Source organism: Gasterosteus aculeatus, chromosome Y (assembly GCF_964276395.1).
Source record: "Gasterosteus aculeatus chromosome Y, fGasAcu3.hap1.1, whole genome shotgun sequence".
In the NCBI taxonomy this organism is placed as follows: Eukaryota; Metazoa; Chordata; class Actinopteri; order Perciformes; family Gasterosteidae; genus Gasterosteus; species Gasterosteus aculeatus.
The window spans coordinates 2,826,745-2,845,296 of NC_135709.1; the positions used below are offsets into that span (position 1 = coordinate 2,826,745).

Genomic DNA, 18,552 nt, shown 5'->3' on the forward strand with positions numbered 1-18,552 from the left:
CGCGCTAATTGTGCGACGGAGGTCGATCGAAGGAGTCAAATGTTTGGCGTCCAGTTTAATGTCGTCCTCCACCAGCTGGGAACGTGTGACGTTCACTGACCGCAGCGCGTTGGCGTTTTGAATCAACTCGTTGTGAAGGTGATCTGGGTTGTTGACTTGTGGGGCCTTTTGCTTTCGTGCGGTACTTTTGGTTGGTTGACCTACTAGCTGCTTCCCACCAAAATAACAAAGTCAACGTTTTCATTCTAAAATTCACCAAACTTCTAGGGAGCCGCAGTTCAGAAGGCCGTATTTGATCCCAGATGTTATGTCAGGTTCCCGAGGCTCCTCTTCCTCATCTGTCCGAGTCCGAGAAAAGTTTGAACTGTATTAAAATCCCTCTGTTGAAAAGCTACAGGTACTGTTGTGTCTGTGTGTGTGTCTGCGGTGCTCACGGCAGTGAGTGTGCGTCCTGCATGGGGGGGGCATGTGGTGGCCTTGGCCTCCACGTTTCCTTCGTGGACCCGTGAAGGCCTGAGCATGTGGTCCCCTCCTCCACCTCATAGGGCTTCTCTTCTTCTTCTTCTTCTTCTTCTTCTTCTTCTTCTTCTTCTTCTTCTTCTTCTTCTTCTTCTTCTTCTTCTTCTTCTTCTTCTTCTTCTTCTTCTTCTTCTTCTTCTTCTTCTTCTTCTTCTTCTTCTTCTTCTTCTGCAACTATCTGGAAAGCAGGCCGAGTTCTGACGGCGGCTCAGAGTGCGTGTTTAGTTTGATTAGCGGCAGGATTTTTCCTCTGGGGGATTTCAGGCTCTCCCGCAGGTTTTGGAAGCTAAAGCCGGGTTTCATCTGAGGTCGGGGTCGGGATTCATTTTGTCAATAGCAGGAGAGGCCACTCACTTGCACGGTGGAGTGTGATTGCTACGGGATGTGGTTGTAATGCATGTGCAGCAGAACAAACGTGTTTTATAAGCTTTGTAATTTATATCGCATAGTGTATAGTATACAAATGTAGCGGTGAATTCCGTTTCTAGCTAGTAACAACATCCAATGCCTGAAATTGACTGTATACTATAAAGTGTGAATTTGGGGGAGCACTAAATAATGACATTAGCTTTTTGTATTTTAAGTAGTTTAAATGAGGGATGATAATTCTTATGTTTTACGCAGGTGTCTCATCATGAATTGGACATCAGAAAGTAAACTTCAACAATCACAAACCAGCTTGTGATTTTAAGAAATGATCAGAAACGGCTAAAATCCGCACAATCCTTTTCACCTGTAACCAATGAGTTGTTTTATTCGTTGCTAAACCGTCCCGATCGATTGTTTACCTGCAAATAGATTAACAATCGATTAATGACGAACAACCCAGTCGCCGTTTTCAACATTCGTTTCGTGTGGCAGGAGCAGATCTCCACTTCATCAGTATGTGTGAGATGTTGTTGGACGTAGTTGTTGCCCCCCCCCCCCCCCCCCCCCCCCCCGTCTCCCCCGTCTCCCCCCCCCCCTCCCTCCCGCTGCAGTGCCGCTGATGCTCGCTGCAGTTTGCCAGTGAACAAATCAGCTGCTGTGGACCAGTGAATCTGCCGCTGCGTGCGTCCACATTCTTGTGTTTGTGTTTGCATGCATCACGCACACCACCGTGTGTGTGTGTGTGTGTGTGTGTGTGTGTGTGTGTGTGTGTGTGTGTGTGTGTGTGTGTGTGTGTGTCACTGAGGCAACCCGGATAACGAGAGCTTAGCTTTAGTCAAGCAGCCAAGCGGAGCAAAGCTGAGGGCGTCCGACCACCGCTGTCTGTGTGCGCGAGCAGCAACGGTAACGCGGCCCTTGTAGTCGAGCTTGCATAAGCGCCGTGGCTTTTTGTGCGTATGTACTCAAAGATCAGTGTGCGTGTGTGTGTGTGTGTGTGTGTTGCTATCTCCCCGCTACACCTTGCCCCGCCAACAGCTTGCCGAGACCTGCCATTGGGGGGGGGGGGGGGAAGAGAGAGAGATGGAGGGCAAAGGGGAGAGGCAGGAGAGGTGTTTTGGGCCACAGCGGGTGAGTTGGGGGGGGGGGGGTGGAGGATAGGAAGAGGTGAGCATCGCTGGGGGGGATTAGCTGTGTTTTCATGTTCTTTCTGTCTTTCGGATTCACTGGCTGGACAAAGGAGCACAAAGTCCTTCCCTTCGGCCTCAACAGGATTGTTCTTTTTGGGATTTATTTGAACTTTTACTGTCTCGTCGTCATTTTTTGGATCGTTCCGTTATTTCTCCCTCCCACCCGACTTGAATCGGAAATGACTTCAAATGCATTTGTCGACCAATAACGCTGTTAGATCGCTAGGAGGTCGTATTGTTTTTAGACCGGATGCGTGGACCGAACAAGTTATAGTCATTTGTTAAGTCCTTTGTTTAAAGGCCGGCACTGCGCACGTGAAACGCGCCGCTTCAGGTTCCTTTTTCAGTGGAGAAGCTCTGAGGCCTTTATTCTCTTTAAATCAGGCCATGTCACAGTTAGTTATTCTAGTCCATTCCATGCTACATCACATCAGACATTAGCATAATAGATCTATATCCATATTTCTATGTTTTATACATATATAATTTCATACATATCTTTGGTTTCATACTGTTACTCGAGTTCATGTTTTGAAATCGACTGGCGTTGGGATTTAAGTTTCAATAACATTAACAACCTCATTCAATTTTACACTTTCAAAAACGTTAATCAACACATGTCCTTGGATACGACACAACAAACAGCAGCATTAGCTCTACGACTGCCTCTGATATACTTGACCGGTGTAGCTCTTACAGGGATTAGGCCTTGTTAACTCCGCGTGTGTGTGTGTGTGTGTGTGTCTTGACTAATTGCGGTCTGTTGATTGAACGCGGCTAATGACGCAATGATGGGCCATGAAACTAGCAGACGGGGTGAGGGGGGGTGAGCACGGCTTTCTCGCTTATCAAAATATTATTTCAATGGATTAATCCGTTTTTAATGTGTGTCTTTAGCGAGAGCGAGGCAGCAGAAATCTCCTCCTCTGTCTGCCCGGGCCGCCTCGCTCTCCTATCTCCCCCCCCCTCTCCCCCCCTCTCAGCGCCGAGCCCCTCGAGTCTCTCATGCATTATGTAGTGATGATTATTACTTAATTACACATTAATAAATCCGCTTCATTTGCGGGACATTAAACGGGAGTCGAGCGCATATGACAGAGAGACGGAGCAGAGCAGGGAAGCTTTGAGAAGGCGGGGGAGGAGGGGTGAGGAGGGGTGAGGTGGGGGGGGCACCTACTTATTTAGCGTTTATTTGGTTTGTCAGTGGAGTCAAATGAGCCCTTTTGAGTCCAGAGGAGGAGGTTTGGTTCCCCTTCGGTGTGTGTGTGTGTGTGTGTTGAGCCCAATGACATTATTTCAACTCCTCTCCGACCTTTGACCTCCGACCAAACTCACCGCCAGCTACCAAATGTTTGACCAGAAAATGACTCAAACATTTGGTCATAATCGATCAATTGCCTGTGCTTAATGTTGTTTTTCTGTCGCTTAAAACCTAAATGTACCGTAATTAAGGTTTTTTAAATATATTGTAAGAGGAGGAGACATTTTTCTGTTGCTTCATTAATCAAATAGTGGAATAATGGTCTCCGCTGTGTTCTGCTTTCCTACCTTTTAAACACTGTTTAGAGCTGTGTGGTAATTCATGTAAGTATGTGATTTAAATGTAATAAGAGACTCTGGGATATAATTATTCATTGCCTGGAGTTAGTTATTGTCAATTAACTGCTGAAGACTTTAAAATTAACAACCGCCAACCCGCCGAATGTGGGTAAAAGTTAATTGTGGTGGGAAATGTCGGGAAGTCAGACGACGGTTCGGCGGTTTGCTGAAACCAAAACACGCTCTCAAAAAGGCGAAAATGAAAAGAAACTGACCCCGGGGCAAACGGGAGGTCGGCGGGTCCGGGTGCACGTTTCAATTTTCGCTCATCTAAGCGCAGAGCTTCCTCTTCCGTCATCGCGTCCGGCTTCACCATTAGATTGATTTGCCCGTCACGCCACGCTCTCATTGGGCGACGAGACGTTTCGCGTGTGTTTTGGATTCCTCGCGTGTCCCGTTTTTTTTTTTTTTTTTTTTTGCGTGCACGTCAAGAGTTCAAATGTCACGGAAGCCGCTGGAGATGCGCCGCGCGCGGGGGAGGCCGATCGGGGGGCGAACAAAGAAGCCGCCATTGGCTTTGCGTCACGGCCTGCTGGACCATTTAATGGCTTTCTGAGGGCGTTGCTTGAAAATTCAATTGACTCCCCAGCAGGCGGTGGATTTCAGTTTTTGGTAGTTGTTTTGTTTTAATAATGGGACCAAACAAGCTGATGTAATTAGGTGATCGGCTGAGCCCGGCGAGCACCATGCTGCAGACGTTATCGGACTCACGTCGAGCTGCACTCAATTAGAAGCAAATCGCCGCACGATCGAATGCTCTCGGAGCCGACCAGAGGTCAGTGAAGGGTCATTTTTCACGGAAGGCCCTTTGAGGCATCGCAGTGGGACGAGCACCGGTCTGAGTGACACCAACGATGTCTGACATCGTCACCCAGCAATACAAATTGGGTCCGGTCCCAAATAATGGACGGGAGACGGTCACATCGGTTTGCCGGGGTGATGCCCCCCCCCAACTAACTCCTTATCAGCGGCCGGCCTGGCGTCACGGTGGACGTGCGCGTGGGAACGGGGCCGTCACGGGCCAGGACTGTGCCATTGTAGCGGCTTAGCTAGCCTGGTTTATCGGCCGCAAGCTCACTGGACCTTAACGCACACACACACACACACGCACACACACACACGCAGGAATCGCCTCCACAACAACGCAAGCTACGGCAGCTAAAAGTGCATCAAATACGTGCCGCCTCGTGTGTTTTTCGCCCCCGCTCCACTTCTCCGTCCCGTCAACTTCTTTTTTTCCCTGTCTGTTCTGTACATTAAACATTAGTGGTGGGGGCAATTAGCAGTGCCCCTCTGCACACCTGGCTGATGCATAATATATCTATTGGGCTGCCCTCCCTCCCTCCCTCCCTCCCTCCCTTCCGACACGCGTCGGCACGCACACCGCTGTTGATGAAAGGGTGACTTTTGGGAAATGGTAAATCTATATCTGTGTGTGTGGGGGGGGCTGGTTTGACCCCGCAAATCCTCCTCTGTGTGGGCGCTGCAGGGCAAAGGTCACCGGCCTAGTCGGGTTTCCGCTTCGAGTCTGCTATTCAGTTGCTTCTTGTTACCGAAGCTTAACTTTAATTTGGCAAATTCAGGGTCTGAAGGGCACGAAAACGAGGGAAAAGATTTTTTTTTTCCCCGTCCGTCCCGCCTTGAAGGCTCCCGTGGATCCCTCGGGTTGTCATCACTCCGAATAATTGTCTCCTGGGTGAGAGTCATTTAGTCCAGTTTGTGTGTACTTGTGGCGTCTTGTCAAGAACAAGCTGTTTGTTTACGTGTCCCTGTTTTTAGTGGACACCACCAGGTCCTTTGTGCTGCGCTATAGATCCGCCAGGGCTTCTTCTAAGTGCTCCGGTCTTCAGCTGGTTGTTCAAACTCCCTTCCATTCACCGCCCCGGTCAAAAGGCAGAAGGAGCCCCCCCCCCCCCCCCCCCCCCCCGCGGTGAGACGCACAATGGCGACCGGAGCGAGCGAGGCCACGTTGAATGAGAACAAATGGAAGTGGTGCGGATATTTCCCCGAGAGTGGCCGAACAGTCGAGACGTTCACTTCCTTTTGTCGACCTGCCGCTCTCTTTCACTCTGGCGTGGAATCCAGGTTCATTTCAGGGAGACTCGCCGAAGCTGACGAGCAGCTCGGGGGACGGACAATAAGAGCTCACCTGTATGTGTGAGGTGTGTGGGCAGATTTAAAATCTTAATGCCCTTTTAGAACAAGAGTTGATAAGCAGTCTGGGGACGAGCCGCTCGGCCTCCTGCAATATCTGTAAATACATTTCTTATTCATTGACAAAGGCCTCTCTTAGTTTTCCGGCACACGAGAAGCATTTCACCCGTGGGCTCGTCTCCGCGGGCCTTTGACTCGGGGAAAGAGTTTCTAATAACCCTCGTCTGTGATCACACGCTCCTTCATCTCGCGTTTTTTTTTTTTTCGTCGCCTCGACGGCACATAAGATCCGTTGCTTGGCAATAACGGCACGAGTGGGGACGTCTTGCTAATAGTAGTGAGGGACTGTGAGGCCGGAACCGTACAATTTCACCCTGCAAGGTTTTTTTTTTTGTTTTTTTTACATGAAGTTGACCCAGTGCCAAACATAAATATTAAACTACAATAAAAAAACTACATTTCGCTTTTTATCTCCGTCCGCATCTTCTGCACGTCGCTCCACTTTGTTTACCCGTTTCACTCCTGGCCCTCCTTCCTCTCGTCTCCTCCCCCACGTCTCTCTCTCCCTCTCTCCCGCTATCGATTCCTCTTCCCGCACTCACACTGTCTCTGTCAGACAGAAAAACAAATGTCAGATCAGAGAGGCTCTTTAATCTCCAGCTGTGTTGTTTGGCCCTGAACATCTACTCCGTGTGTGTAAAGATGATCGAGTGCGGCGGCTTTTTTTCTGTGTTAATTAGCAGCTCCTGGTTTAAAAAGGCTGTTTTGTGTTTTCAAATAGAGATTTCTTCGTTCGCACATGCATGGCTTTGTGTCCGTGCACACCCGCAAAGGGTTATTTCATCGGAGTGGAAAAAGCGACACCAAAACAACAACAACAAGAAACCCCGCTAGTTGTTTTCTAGAGCCGTTTCAGTTTATTTCATTGACTTTGTTTCAGGCCTTTTGTCTTTCATTCTGACACCAGTAATCCCAAACGCAAGCTCTTAGGGTGCATTTGCGCACCGTGTTCTCGCAGCGAGGAGAGGAGAGGAGAGGGGAAGGAAGGCAAGAATGACCTCGTTGCTCAAGGTAAGAAAAAAGAGAGGCGAACACAACCGGACGGAGATATTTTGGAGCGAAAGGCGGACGAGACCGACGGCAGAAAACAGAGCGATAGAGAGGGCGACGAAGCCCGTCCGCCAGGCTTTGTGTGGCTGCCGTTCCTTCCTCTCTGCCATCCATGTAAAGCCCTCTGCTGCCTCGCTCCCTCTACACGCACACACGTCCCAAACTATAGACTCTGGCCAGTGGCTCAGTGCTTTGGGGGATGTGTGTGTGTCTGTGTGTGTGTGTGTGTGTGTTTATGTATTTTAAGGCCGTTTTGTTCGGAACGCAGGCATGCAGAGAGAGCAGTTTTACTGCTGATAAAAGTATTTGGTTAATCAGCTTCTGTCCCCGTCCCCTGGCTAGCTGTGTGTGTGTGTGTGTGTGTGTGCGCCTGACACAAGCCATTGAAGTTGGGGAGGGGGTGGGGGGGTCCCGAGGGGCATGCTGGGGATGGAGATTGGCATCGGCCCGGCCAGTAGCGTCACAAAGTCGTTCCTGAGGGGCAGGAAGGGCAGCCAATGAGAGCGTCCCAATAGAGCTATTGGGGGGGGAAAAAAAGCGGGGTTGTGGGAGGGAAGTGGGTTGGAAAGGGGGAGATGGAGCGAGGGAGGATGGAAAAAAAAAAAAAAGATGTGTAGTGGGAGAGAAAGGGAGCGGGCAAGAGAGTTAGAGAGAGAGAGAGAGAGATGACAATTACCCTCTTGACTCCTGTCCAGCACCAGTTGTCAATCAGCCTGCCCCCTCTGGGGAAAAATCTCCAGCGCATCATTGGCTGCGCTGACCCACATCCCGCCTCCCCGGGCCGCCTGGCCAACGCGCGATTGGCCACGGCGACCCGTTCGTCAAAAAAAGCCGTCTGGGAACACCGGAGCCTCTGGCTGCCTGGGGAGTGAACGGCCCTGATAGCGTGCGTGCATGTGTTGTTTAGGAGGGTTAGAGAGGAGGAAAGAAGAAGAAGAGACAAAGGGTTTTCTCATTGAGGCTGTTTGTGCTTTCATGGGACATAAGAGAAGGACAGACGAAGATAGAAGGGGCAGCAAGTGGGAGTGTGGTAGAACAGGGGGGGGGTGGAAGATAGCCGGAGGAAAGGAAATTTGAAATTGAGAAGGACGGAGAGTGAGTGGCGACCAGAGGAGGCTCAAGAGGGACAATAGCGAGGAAGGACGTGGGTGACGAACAAAGACACAACCGAAAAGATGAGGGTGGAGCAAGTAGACAGCGGAGAAATGCATCGTCCTACTGCTTCACTACTGTGTGTGTGTGTGTGCGCATAATTAAGATCAAAAGTGTGTAAATATTTGTGCAACATCACGATGTGGAGACGTAACTTGAGTCGCTCTTTTCCAACGTCATCCATCAAGCGCTCAAGCGTAGCTCAGGCCGCGCGCGTCCACCGAGAGAGAGCGCGCGCCTGCGTCTGACGCACACACACACACACACACACACACACACACACAGGTGCGGCTAATTAGCAGTGATTAATGGTTCACGACGGACCCCCCCCGCGGCCCCCCGCGGCGAGCCTTTACACCGGCCTGATCACATGACCTGCAACGGGACCTGCAGCGCGTGCTGTCATTTTAGGACCTATTTTTGCGTCTGTATGTAAATGTGTGTGGTTGCGGTATAATTGTGCGTCTGTCTAATGAACCTTCGTGGCCCATTGTGTGGCGCCGATGGGAGTGTTGTGTAGTTTTGTGTTGCATCGTGATGGGTTAACGTTAACGTGTGGCTGTGCACACTGTTTAGTGTGTGTGTGTGTCTCTGACCACGTTTAAAACAAGACTGAAAACTTTTATGTTCAGCTTCAAATTTTACCTACATTGCACTTTTAACCTGTGCCTTTAAACAATTAAAATAAGATTTTAATTTATAATTTTATTTGCTGTTTAATTTTCTTTTAATTCCTGCATTTTATTTCACTTTATTGTATGAAATGTTATGATGTGAAGCACTTTGAGTCTGCCTTGTGTATGAAAAGCGCTATACAAATAAAATTGCCTTGCCTTGTGTTGCCACAGCTTTGTGTGCGTTTGCTGCTTGCTGTTTACGTCGCGCACACACAAATAAACTTATGCCATCAACCAATGATGAAGACCAAAATCCACCGAATGCAAAGTTTCACTGTACGAGCGCGTTTTTCCAAACCTCAAAAGTACCTCAAAAGTACACCTCCGTAGAGAGTCGCGTCTATTTATTTGTTTGTTTGTTTGTTTATGTATCATCCGTGAATCCAACCCGCTTCCACGACCCGCCAATGGCGGCTTGTGTGAGCGGCCATGTTTTCTTCCTCCTGCACGCACACCACTGCAGTGTGCGCATGTTTCTGTGTCGACGGGGCCATATTGCATAAGACCGGGTGACGTCACCAGAGTGTGAGCAACGCGCTTCCTCGCCACGCACACCGCAGCGGAGACGCGCGGAATGCGGCTGATTCGCAGCGATCCGTTGCTTTTCACACACAAACTCAAAGACGCAAAAGCTTAGACTCAAGTTTGAGCCTCAACTGAACCCGGTTGACTGTGAACCCCGCGGCCTTCGGACGGATCTAATCACGCGGTCGCGCCGCACAGCCTCCTGCTCCTGGTGAAACTCTTGTTAGTACTGCGAGACGTACTGAAGGCAGAGAGGAGACGGAGAACCCCCCCACCAGACACTTTAAAGTACATTTTCACACAGACACACACCCACGTCTCATGGAACGTCCTCTCTTCTTACTTGCATATGTGCAGGAAATGTGCAGGCAATGTGCAGGCAATGTGCAGGCATGCTAAAGCTGCAGCACACACGCAGTAGCGCTGCTTATGACACGCGTTTCCATCCCCCTCGATCTAAATGCACCTCGTTTCTCTGTTTCAAACGACGTGCAAGCGAATCCACAAGGTGTCCACGTTTTGGAGGAAAACCCCCCTTTTTTTTTTTTTTTTTCTTATGTCAAACGACATGCTTTCGTTTTACTTCTGGTCTCCGTGTGCAGCGTTTGGCAGACGTGTTGGTCATGGCGGGAGGTCTCCACCACCCGTGTGTGTGTGTGTTTACATCTGGCCTCTCCGAAGCAGCTACAGTCTCCGGTCGGAGAGATTTCAGACTTCATCCATATGCCCACATGAGTTTGTTTTTAGGTTTTGAGGTGGGGGGGTTAGGGTTTTTCTTTCACTGATTTATAACTTCTTGTTTTCATTTGAGCTCTCGGCGTAACTGTGAGGATGGGCCGTCTCTCGGGGGGGGACGGGGGGGTCACCGGGGAGAGCAGGATGAGAACCGGGGTTTGGACAGATTGGAGAGTAAGTGAGGAGTCGTGCGATGGGGAGGAAGAGGGGGGGAAGCGCAAGGTGGCGGGGGAGGGCGCAGGAAGCCCCATTGTGCGCCGGCTCCAGCCATTTCCTGTTTGTGTGCCAGCTGTGCTTCCCTCCTCCTTCCTGTTGTACCCAGGAAGTCGGTGTCACATTCCTGCTCCGGATTGGCTCCGTGTCCCGCGTGGCGGCACATCGCGGTTGTGAATATCGGGCCCGTTTGTTGCTTCGGAGCGTGAAATAACGCGCAGGCCTTTCGATGAAAACCCGCAGAATGTGTGAACGACGTTTTTTTTTTGTAAAGGCCGTGCTTTGAATCCAAAGTTGGGGGAGACAACGGGGGAGACGGCTGATACAGAGGACCATGTAAGGTCTGCTGGAAAACATCATGTTCGTGATTAAGAAACCTGCACTCGCAGTTTTTCGACACTTCAGACTCATCAAGAGTGTCTGAAAGGTTGTTTTGTTTCCGACTATTTTCAATTCATTTTCACATAAGACGAGGAAAAGAAGTACCGATTTGTTGAATCAGTGATGTGATTGTGAATCAGATCTGAACCCACTTTCTAACCTTTCTTTCTTCTATTCTCAGCGGTGGAAGAAGGAGAGTCCTCAGAGTGTGGAGGCACCTGGGATGAATCAGCTGTCCACACAGGTTTGTGCGCACACACACACACACACACACACACACACACTGATAATGTAATATAGGTTCAGCAAGCTGTCGGATCTACACAAGAGTCCATACTGCGCGTCCGACACACTCGAGCGCACAATTTGTAATATCGATTCCACGTGTGATGGCTGCTACTGCTCGGAGGGATGTGCCGGAGGAAGCGAAGGAGGAGATCAAGTGAACATGAAAGCGTTAGGATGAGCGGGATGTGTGGACGTCCGGGGGGGGGGGAAGAAGAGAGAAATGCCACATGAGCGAGAAAAAGAGGAGAATTCAAGAGGGGGCAAGCGGAACGAAAGGGCCACCATGGGGGGGTTTGAGAAGAGGCCGAGGAGTCGGATCGAACGGAGACGGAGAGCGACCCGATTCCAATGAATTATTCAACGTGTTCCGGGGGGGAATATCAGTCCTACGGTGGTCCGCTTGCCACATGGAGTAATTCCTCTGCACGGTTCTCCGCCGTGTGTGTGTGTGTGTGTGTCGCGCCTCTGTTTTGTTTTACTTCCAATGCAAAAAAAAAAAAAAAACGCTGTACATCTTCAACCACCGTCTCGGGCCTCTCCGATGTAACTGGCTGTCACAAGTCAACAAACTAGGCAAAGTCGCACTAACTGCGTTAAAAATATTTAATCGCATTAATCTCGTCCACAATAATCGCTTAGATTAACAGCGTTTCATCGCCGTCGTCAGAAAGAGATCAAACTACGCGTTTAACAAATCGCGGCAGAGGTGGTTCGACCGTTTTTTTTTTTTTTTTTTTTTCGCTCTGATTTCCAGCCAATCAGGGAGCAGTTGAACGCTTCCTCTGACTCGATCCCTGCAGGGAAATAAGATCCTGCTGAATGTGGTGCCCATGCAGCTCTCCCTCGTTCAGCTCTGCAGGGAGAGGAGCATTGGAAATATGATCCTTGGGGTGTCCATGACGTACTCCGCCCTCCAATCCTACACCCCCCCCCACCCCCCACCCGACCGCTGCTCGGGCTAACGCTCCTCCAGGGGTGCTGTGTGTGTGTGTGTGTGTGTGTGTGTGTGTGTGTTAAGAGGGGTGCTGACTTAGGTCCTGGGTGGCTCACTAGAACTGCTGTGTGTGTCAGTTCCTGCAGGAAGCCAGAGTCCCATGAGACACACACACACACACACACACCTCTATCTCACTCTCCTCCCCCCCTCCCATAAAAACACACTGTCCCATATTCCCTTACTCAGCCACTCTTTCAATTTGGATTTCACCATCAACTCCCTCTCCCGACGTCCCCCACATCGCTTTCTCGTTCTATCGTCTCCTGCCGAATGTCCCGGTGTCGTCGCGTCTGTCTCCCTCCTCCCGTCCTCCACCGTTTCCCACTTTCAACCAGACTCGTGTGCTCACGTTAGAAGAAGAAGTGTGCGCCCGAGAGAGAGAGAGAGAGGGGAGGGAGAGTTGCCGCCTCTCCCCTTATTAAAGCAGATTAAGAAAGACCTTGTTTCCCTCACTCCTTGGGAGATGGTGTCGACAAGGAGGGGGAGATGGGGGGGTGAGGAAGAGGGAGAGAGAGTTTGTTAAATTCACAAACTTCTAGCCCGGCTTTATTCCTGTGTCTCTCTTTCGCTTTCTCTGGAAATTGTGTGTTGAGTTTAGAAAGACCCGCGGGAGGGAAGGTGGGAGGGTGACCCCAAGGGAATTGCCCTACCACATCTCCTCCTCCCCCTTTCCTCCCCTCTCTCTCTCTCTCTCTCCCCCCCCCCCCCCCCCCCCCCCCCGGGCCGTTTCTGCCCCAGAGAGCGGCCCCCGGAGGTCGAATGTGCCACAACACCCTCCGCCTCTCGTTCCCTCTGCCCACGCCAACCCTGAGTGGGACAGAAAAACAACTCGTCCGCTTCCTCCTCCTCGTTTCCTCCCCCAGTGTGCTGGGAGAGAGGGAGACGAGTGGAGATACCAGGGACAGAAGTGAGAGATGGGAAATCGGAGAGGCAAAGTAGCAGCGGAGCCATTGTATGCTTAAAATAATACGCTCAGTCTCACGCAGGAGAACAGACTTGCACTGACGTCCTCCTCCTCTCCTCCTCCAGGGTCTTGTTTTTCTGAGGGACTATAGGCTTGACGCGCGCACATATGCACACACTATGTGTGTCTCTTGGACAACACACACACACACACACACACACACACACCGAGTTGCTTCCAGAAAGAGCCAGTGAGTCATTGTGGAAAAGGTTTGTCAGGTCCCGAGCTGAAACGGAGGAACTGGGACCAGCTACGTTATTTTTCTTAGAACTGTGTGTGTGTGTGTGTGTGTGTGTGTGTGTGCGTGTGTGTCTGTTGCGTGTGGACATGGCAGCCGCCAGAAAGTTGCCTCGAAGAACTGCATTTTTGCACATTCGCATGTTTTGTGTTAAACACACTGCAGCCCAGTGTGTTTTCCCGCCGGGAGTATTTGCCTCTTCATAAAAGCGTCAGCAAAGCGGTATTTCCTCCCAGTGCAACGGTGCAGACTCCCCCCCCCCCCCACCCCTCCCCCCCCCCCCCGGGCAGGTGGAGTTGCACCTCCCGCGGCGGCCGTTCATCGGGAAGAGGAGAAGCCCCCCACAGATGTGATGTGGGGGCAGCGGGAGGGAGGGAGGGAGGGAGGGAGGGAGATCGTACGTAACGACGCTGACATCGAGGCGGCCGGCCCGGGGCGGGAGGACAACAACGAGCCTCCTTCCTCTCCTCTTCCTCTTCCTCTCTCTCTCCGCTACCCTCTGGAGGTCCGTAATGTCGTCCTAATTTCCCTAAGGCCACCCCAGGAAAACAGTTCCTGTGTGTGTGTGCGTGAGAACTATTATTACCTGCGTGTGCATCTGTGTTTTTGTTTTTATTGCAGCATTTAAGCCCTTTGTTTTGTGTGTGTTTTTGTTTTTGTGTGCAGCCGTTAATTTGTGTGCGATGATACTTTGCTGCCAGTCTGCTTGGGTCCGGCGTTCCCTGCGTGGTGTGTGTTTTTAAATGTGCGTGCAGTGTGTGTGTGTCTTTTCCATACCTTCCATGGCTGAGTGGCTCTTTCATCATCCTGTTTCCATACGTCGGGCTGGGGTGCTGCTCGCACCCTTGCACCTCCCACGGGGGCGACTGGTACTCGGCAGATCTCCTCCCGCGGGGGGGGGGGGGGCAGCGAGGCCTTTGCATTGTGACAAGGCACTCGTATAAAGTCTATGGCTGTTGGGGGGGGAGAACACGAGGTGGGAGGCAGAGGTGAGGGGAGACGGCCTCTTCGATTTAGCCACCCTAACGCAACACTGTTTTTTTTTTTTTACAAATAACACATTTAACACACGTTTTGTGTGAGCGGTGCGACGATGCTGCACGGGCGTCCTGCGCTGCGGGGGCCCGGTCTGATCTGTGAGGTGCCTGTGGGTCCTGGTCCAGTTGGCGGCGCGGCGTGGAGCAGAGCGAAAAGCCTTCCCCGTCGGGACTGTTTGGTTTTCTAAGCATTCTGCTGGAAGCTGCACACACAAGTTTTTCTCCCCCCCCCACCCTCTACACCTTTTTGATTCCTCCTTTACGCCGACATAGATGTGTGTTTTATTCACGCCTGGCTAACGGATATACGTCTCTCTCTGAGCTGCCGAGTGCGTCCCAGACAGGCCGATAAGAAGCAAGCTGCCAAATGTAACACTTGAATTACAAGCGCTACAGCATGTTTTACTACCCCCCCAAAAAGCCGTGGCAGTCTTCTGTCTGTGCACTTCTATCACCCAGGGGCAGTTCAGGAACGTTTTCCAGTGTTCATTAGTTTCCCGGTTCCCTCGTGCTGACGGTGTGCGTTTGATTTATTCACATTTTTTTGCCGTGAAATCAGAGTGTGACTGTCGGATGATGCGTCTGCGCCGTGTGCAGCGAGCCCCCCTTGCTGGGAGGACCCGGACCGTTGCGGTGGACCCGGGCCGAGGACAATGAGCGGGACCGTAATCGGGGCGTCACTGTACGTTTAATTGAAATGTACGAGGGCCTGATTTCGTGTCTCTGCGTCCATAATGATTGACCTCATTGTATTAAATGTCTGTGATATTAAAAGACGTTAAAGTTCAATTAAAACATTAAGTTATGAATTGAAAATCACACTATGAATATATATATATATATATATTTATATATTTCACATCTGTTTTTGGGGGTGCGAAGCTCGTCTCCATCCAGTGGGTTTAAGGCATATTATCATTTAGCGCCGTTGTCACTTCAATGAACTCATTGTGATGAGAAAAGACACAATACCCACCAGTGCTATAAACGCACAAGAACCTCACCTTACGCACACACACACACACACACACACACACACACACACACACACACACAGACTCCTCGGTGAGCCTAACGAGTGGTGATTAGTGGGTCTCAGTTAGGCTGTGTAACATCATTCTGCACTGTGGACTCCGCTAATTCACTTCTCTTTTATCTAATTACCCAGGGTGCTTACACACACACACACACACACACGCCACCTGCACACATCTTTCCTGCAGACATGCAAAATGACCTCATTATTCCTGAGGTATCCATTTATTTTTATATTTGTACCTGTTAATAAACAGCCTGTTGTCCTCGGGTTACGGAGGCCGGTGGCCACAGCCAACGATTTCCTGCTTATTATTGTTCCTCTGGAGACGCGAGGTGTAAAGAAAAAAAACATCTGTCCTCCACATCCTCGGCCAATGCTGCTGGCTGTCATAAACAAAGTCCTGCGTACGGAATTTGTTTGTCGCAAAATATGCCGGAATATTATTTGACTAAATATGCATTGACCAGTGATTGTGGCTGTTGCACACGTCTAATCTGGGGGGGGGGGGATTAGAAGTGATGCACTCGGTGATTCCAACCTGCAGGCTGCTGGTTGTCTGTCCTAACTGCCAGTTAATATCCTTGCGTTCACGGTGCGATTCGGTCCCTCATTACATGGCGAGAGTAAAAATCAGCGGGGCTCTGATCTGAAACACATGCATGCAAGACATTCAACGTGCTTTGATTTCCATTTACAGGGGAAATTAGTGTCTTTCATATTTGCTGTTGTTCATCGGCCGCATATGATTTAGGGTTCTTATTTTGATTTTAATTTGTGTGTGTGGCAGTAGGTGACGTAAGAATACAACGGGCTGTCTGGATTGAAAGCGTTTGTGTGTGTGTGTGTGTGTGTGTGTGTGTGAGGGTGAGAGAGAGTGTGTAGTTATTCCTGGCAGAGGGACAGTCTGTGACTCAGAGATAATGCTTCTCTGCAGAGCGTGTGTGTGTGTGTGTGTGTGTGCATGTGCGCGTGTGTTCATATGTGTATACAGGACTATAGATGCATCCTGCTGAAGGGTGCACGTGTGTGTGTGTGTGTGTGTGTGTGTTAAAGAGAGGCTGGTGCACACACTGCTATTTGCTAGGGACCACCATCAATATCTCATGCATGCACACACACACACACATTACCACACACACACGCCCCTCCGCACCCTAGCGCCCATGGGACATGCCTGACTTCATTAAGTAGGCCTGCTGCTTCTTTCTGCTGTGGTTGGGTGGGGGCGGGGTGGTGCACACAGAAAAGAGAACGGAGGTGTGAAGGATTTCTGTGAAAAATACGAGATAGACGAGCGGGAAAGATCGATTCATGAACGTATATCTGGCCCATTTGCTGCACGCGTTCTCCTTTTCAAACGCTTACCCAACAAACAAATATATCTGGTGCAACATTTGGGATGCAGCCTTCGGTTGCACGTAACGGTCCTGTTCATCGGCCTCTTCCATCCCTTTCATCTGACTCCCTTCTCACCCGTCTCTCTCTCTCTCTCTCTCCATCCCGCCGCACATTAAGGGCTGATGACCAAACGGGACAACGGGGAGACGAGAGAGGGAGACGAGTACAGAGGGGGGGGGGGGGCGCAAGATGGAGAGGTCTCATCTGGCTCCTCCCTCTGTTGCCATGACAGCAGGTTGTGTTGGCATGCTGTTCAGTTGGCACTGCCCTCACCTCTGGCCGATCACGGCACCCCGGGGGGGGAGAGAGTCTGCGTGTCCACGTTTGTGTGCGCGTGGGGCAATGTTGCGTGCGTGTCTTTTCAAGGAAACCAAGAAAAGAAAATACATATATTTTTTTAAAGGTTTTATCTTAAGCCACGTTGGAAATAATCGCACACTGAGACACACGTTGTTTTGCAATTGCATCTTACAAAAATAACTGCACTTCCAAGTACTTGTGAGACCCGACATCAGGAAGTTTCTCCATTTTAAAAGTTGAAAAATAAGAATGTAATATATGACGTGACACAGCGGTGGAAAAGTATTCGTTCGAAATACTTCTATTCACGGCGAGTTTGACAAATGTGGTCAACGGCCTCATGTGTGTTTAAATATGGTGAAGCCCCCTGTGGAACATCTGGATTTACTTCTCATCACACATACTGTGTGATATGCAACAAAACAACGGGCACATCCTTACGTGCACACGTGTTGGTGCAGATTTGTAGGCGTGTGTGTGTGCGTGTGTGTGTGTGTGTGTGTGTGTGTGTGTGTGTGTGTGTGTGTGTGTTTTCTCCCTCTTTCTCTCCCGGGCCAGACGGCGCTCTCACCACTGGACAGATGGCCGACAACCTCCCATCCCTCCTCTTTCCCGTCCCTTCCTCCATCCCTCCTTCCTCGCCCTCCACTACTGTTCTCCTCTCTCTCTCTCTCTCCCGTCGCACGCCTTTCCCACAATGCATCTGAACGACGTGCAGCCGGTGCTTCCTCGCTCTAATCTGCCTCGACTTTCGCTCGCCGACGCACTTTCTCTCTGAAGCAAAATGGACCGAGCTGCTGTTCTTCTTTTTGTTTTATTGGACCGGGAAAAAAAAATGAAAGGAAGTTGGTGGCTCCTAACGGCCGGAAGTGAATTACAGCTCAACGCTTTCTTTTGACGCTTAACTGCACTCTCAAGTATTTTTCATTAAAAGTAATGTAGGTTATTGATTTCCTGTAATGGTCGGCGCTTCCAACTTAATGACCGAGCTTTTGACTCCAGTGAGTTAAACGTTTATTAGTCTGGGGATGCCAGACAAGAGGCGGGGACGTTATCTGTGGATTTTCCAAATCAACCCCAGCACAAGGTGTAAACGTGAGGACAACCTGCTGCTTTTGGTCAATAGCGAACCAATCACAGTGCAAAAACGTCTATAAATCCTGCTGGTGGGGATGTTGTGCTCCGGTGAACCGTATTCATCTGGAGTATAATAACTGCTCACAGTACCTTCAACAGATAAACAAGCTCACCTGAAATTATTATCATTTGATAAATCACAACCACTTAAAAAAATGAGACCAGAATAAAATATTTTTAAAATAATATATTAAATATATATATATATATATATATATTTTTTTTAATATTTTAAGTTAACAAGCTGAATCTCATTCTTATAATTATATATAATTAATATAATATTCTTTTGACTGGTGCGACGGGCTTCGTGGGCGTCTCCCTGTGAGCTTCAATCATTTGAGGCCGACGCCAGAGGAGCCGGCGTCTTCGGTGTCAACCCTCTTCGGATCCTCGGCGTTTATAATGTGATAATAAGGTGTGAAAATGGACACACAATGGAGCAGTGAGGATTGGGCCGACGCAGCCTTCCTCTGGTCCCCCTCTCTGCTGTGCCTGTCTGCTACCAGGACACGCACACACACACAGACACA

The 18,552-nt window shown here is 50.0% G+C and overlaps 1 protein-coding gene across 7 annotated transcripts in view; it reads left to right on the forward strand.

The window, feature by feature from the left end:
* LOC144382953 (zinc finger protein 423-like) overlaps positions 1-18,552 on the forward strand; it is an 87,890-nt gene that overhangs the window by 1,282 nt on the left and 68,056 nt on the right. For 3 of the 7 annotated variants that reach the window (XM_078097279.1, XM_078097283.1, XM_078097280.1), the window contains exon 2: positions 10,803-10,865. The exons of 2 other annotated variants lie outside the window; for them this stretch is intronic. In XM_078097279.1, the coding sequence (XP_077953405.1) occupies positions 10,803-10,865 (63 nt within the window). Of the gene's footprint in view, positions 1-9,673; positions 10,668-10,802; positions 10,866-18,552 lie in introns of those variants that run through there. 2 more of the 7 variants (XM_078097285.1, XM_078097284.1) reach the window with 2 other exon arrangements.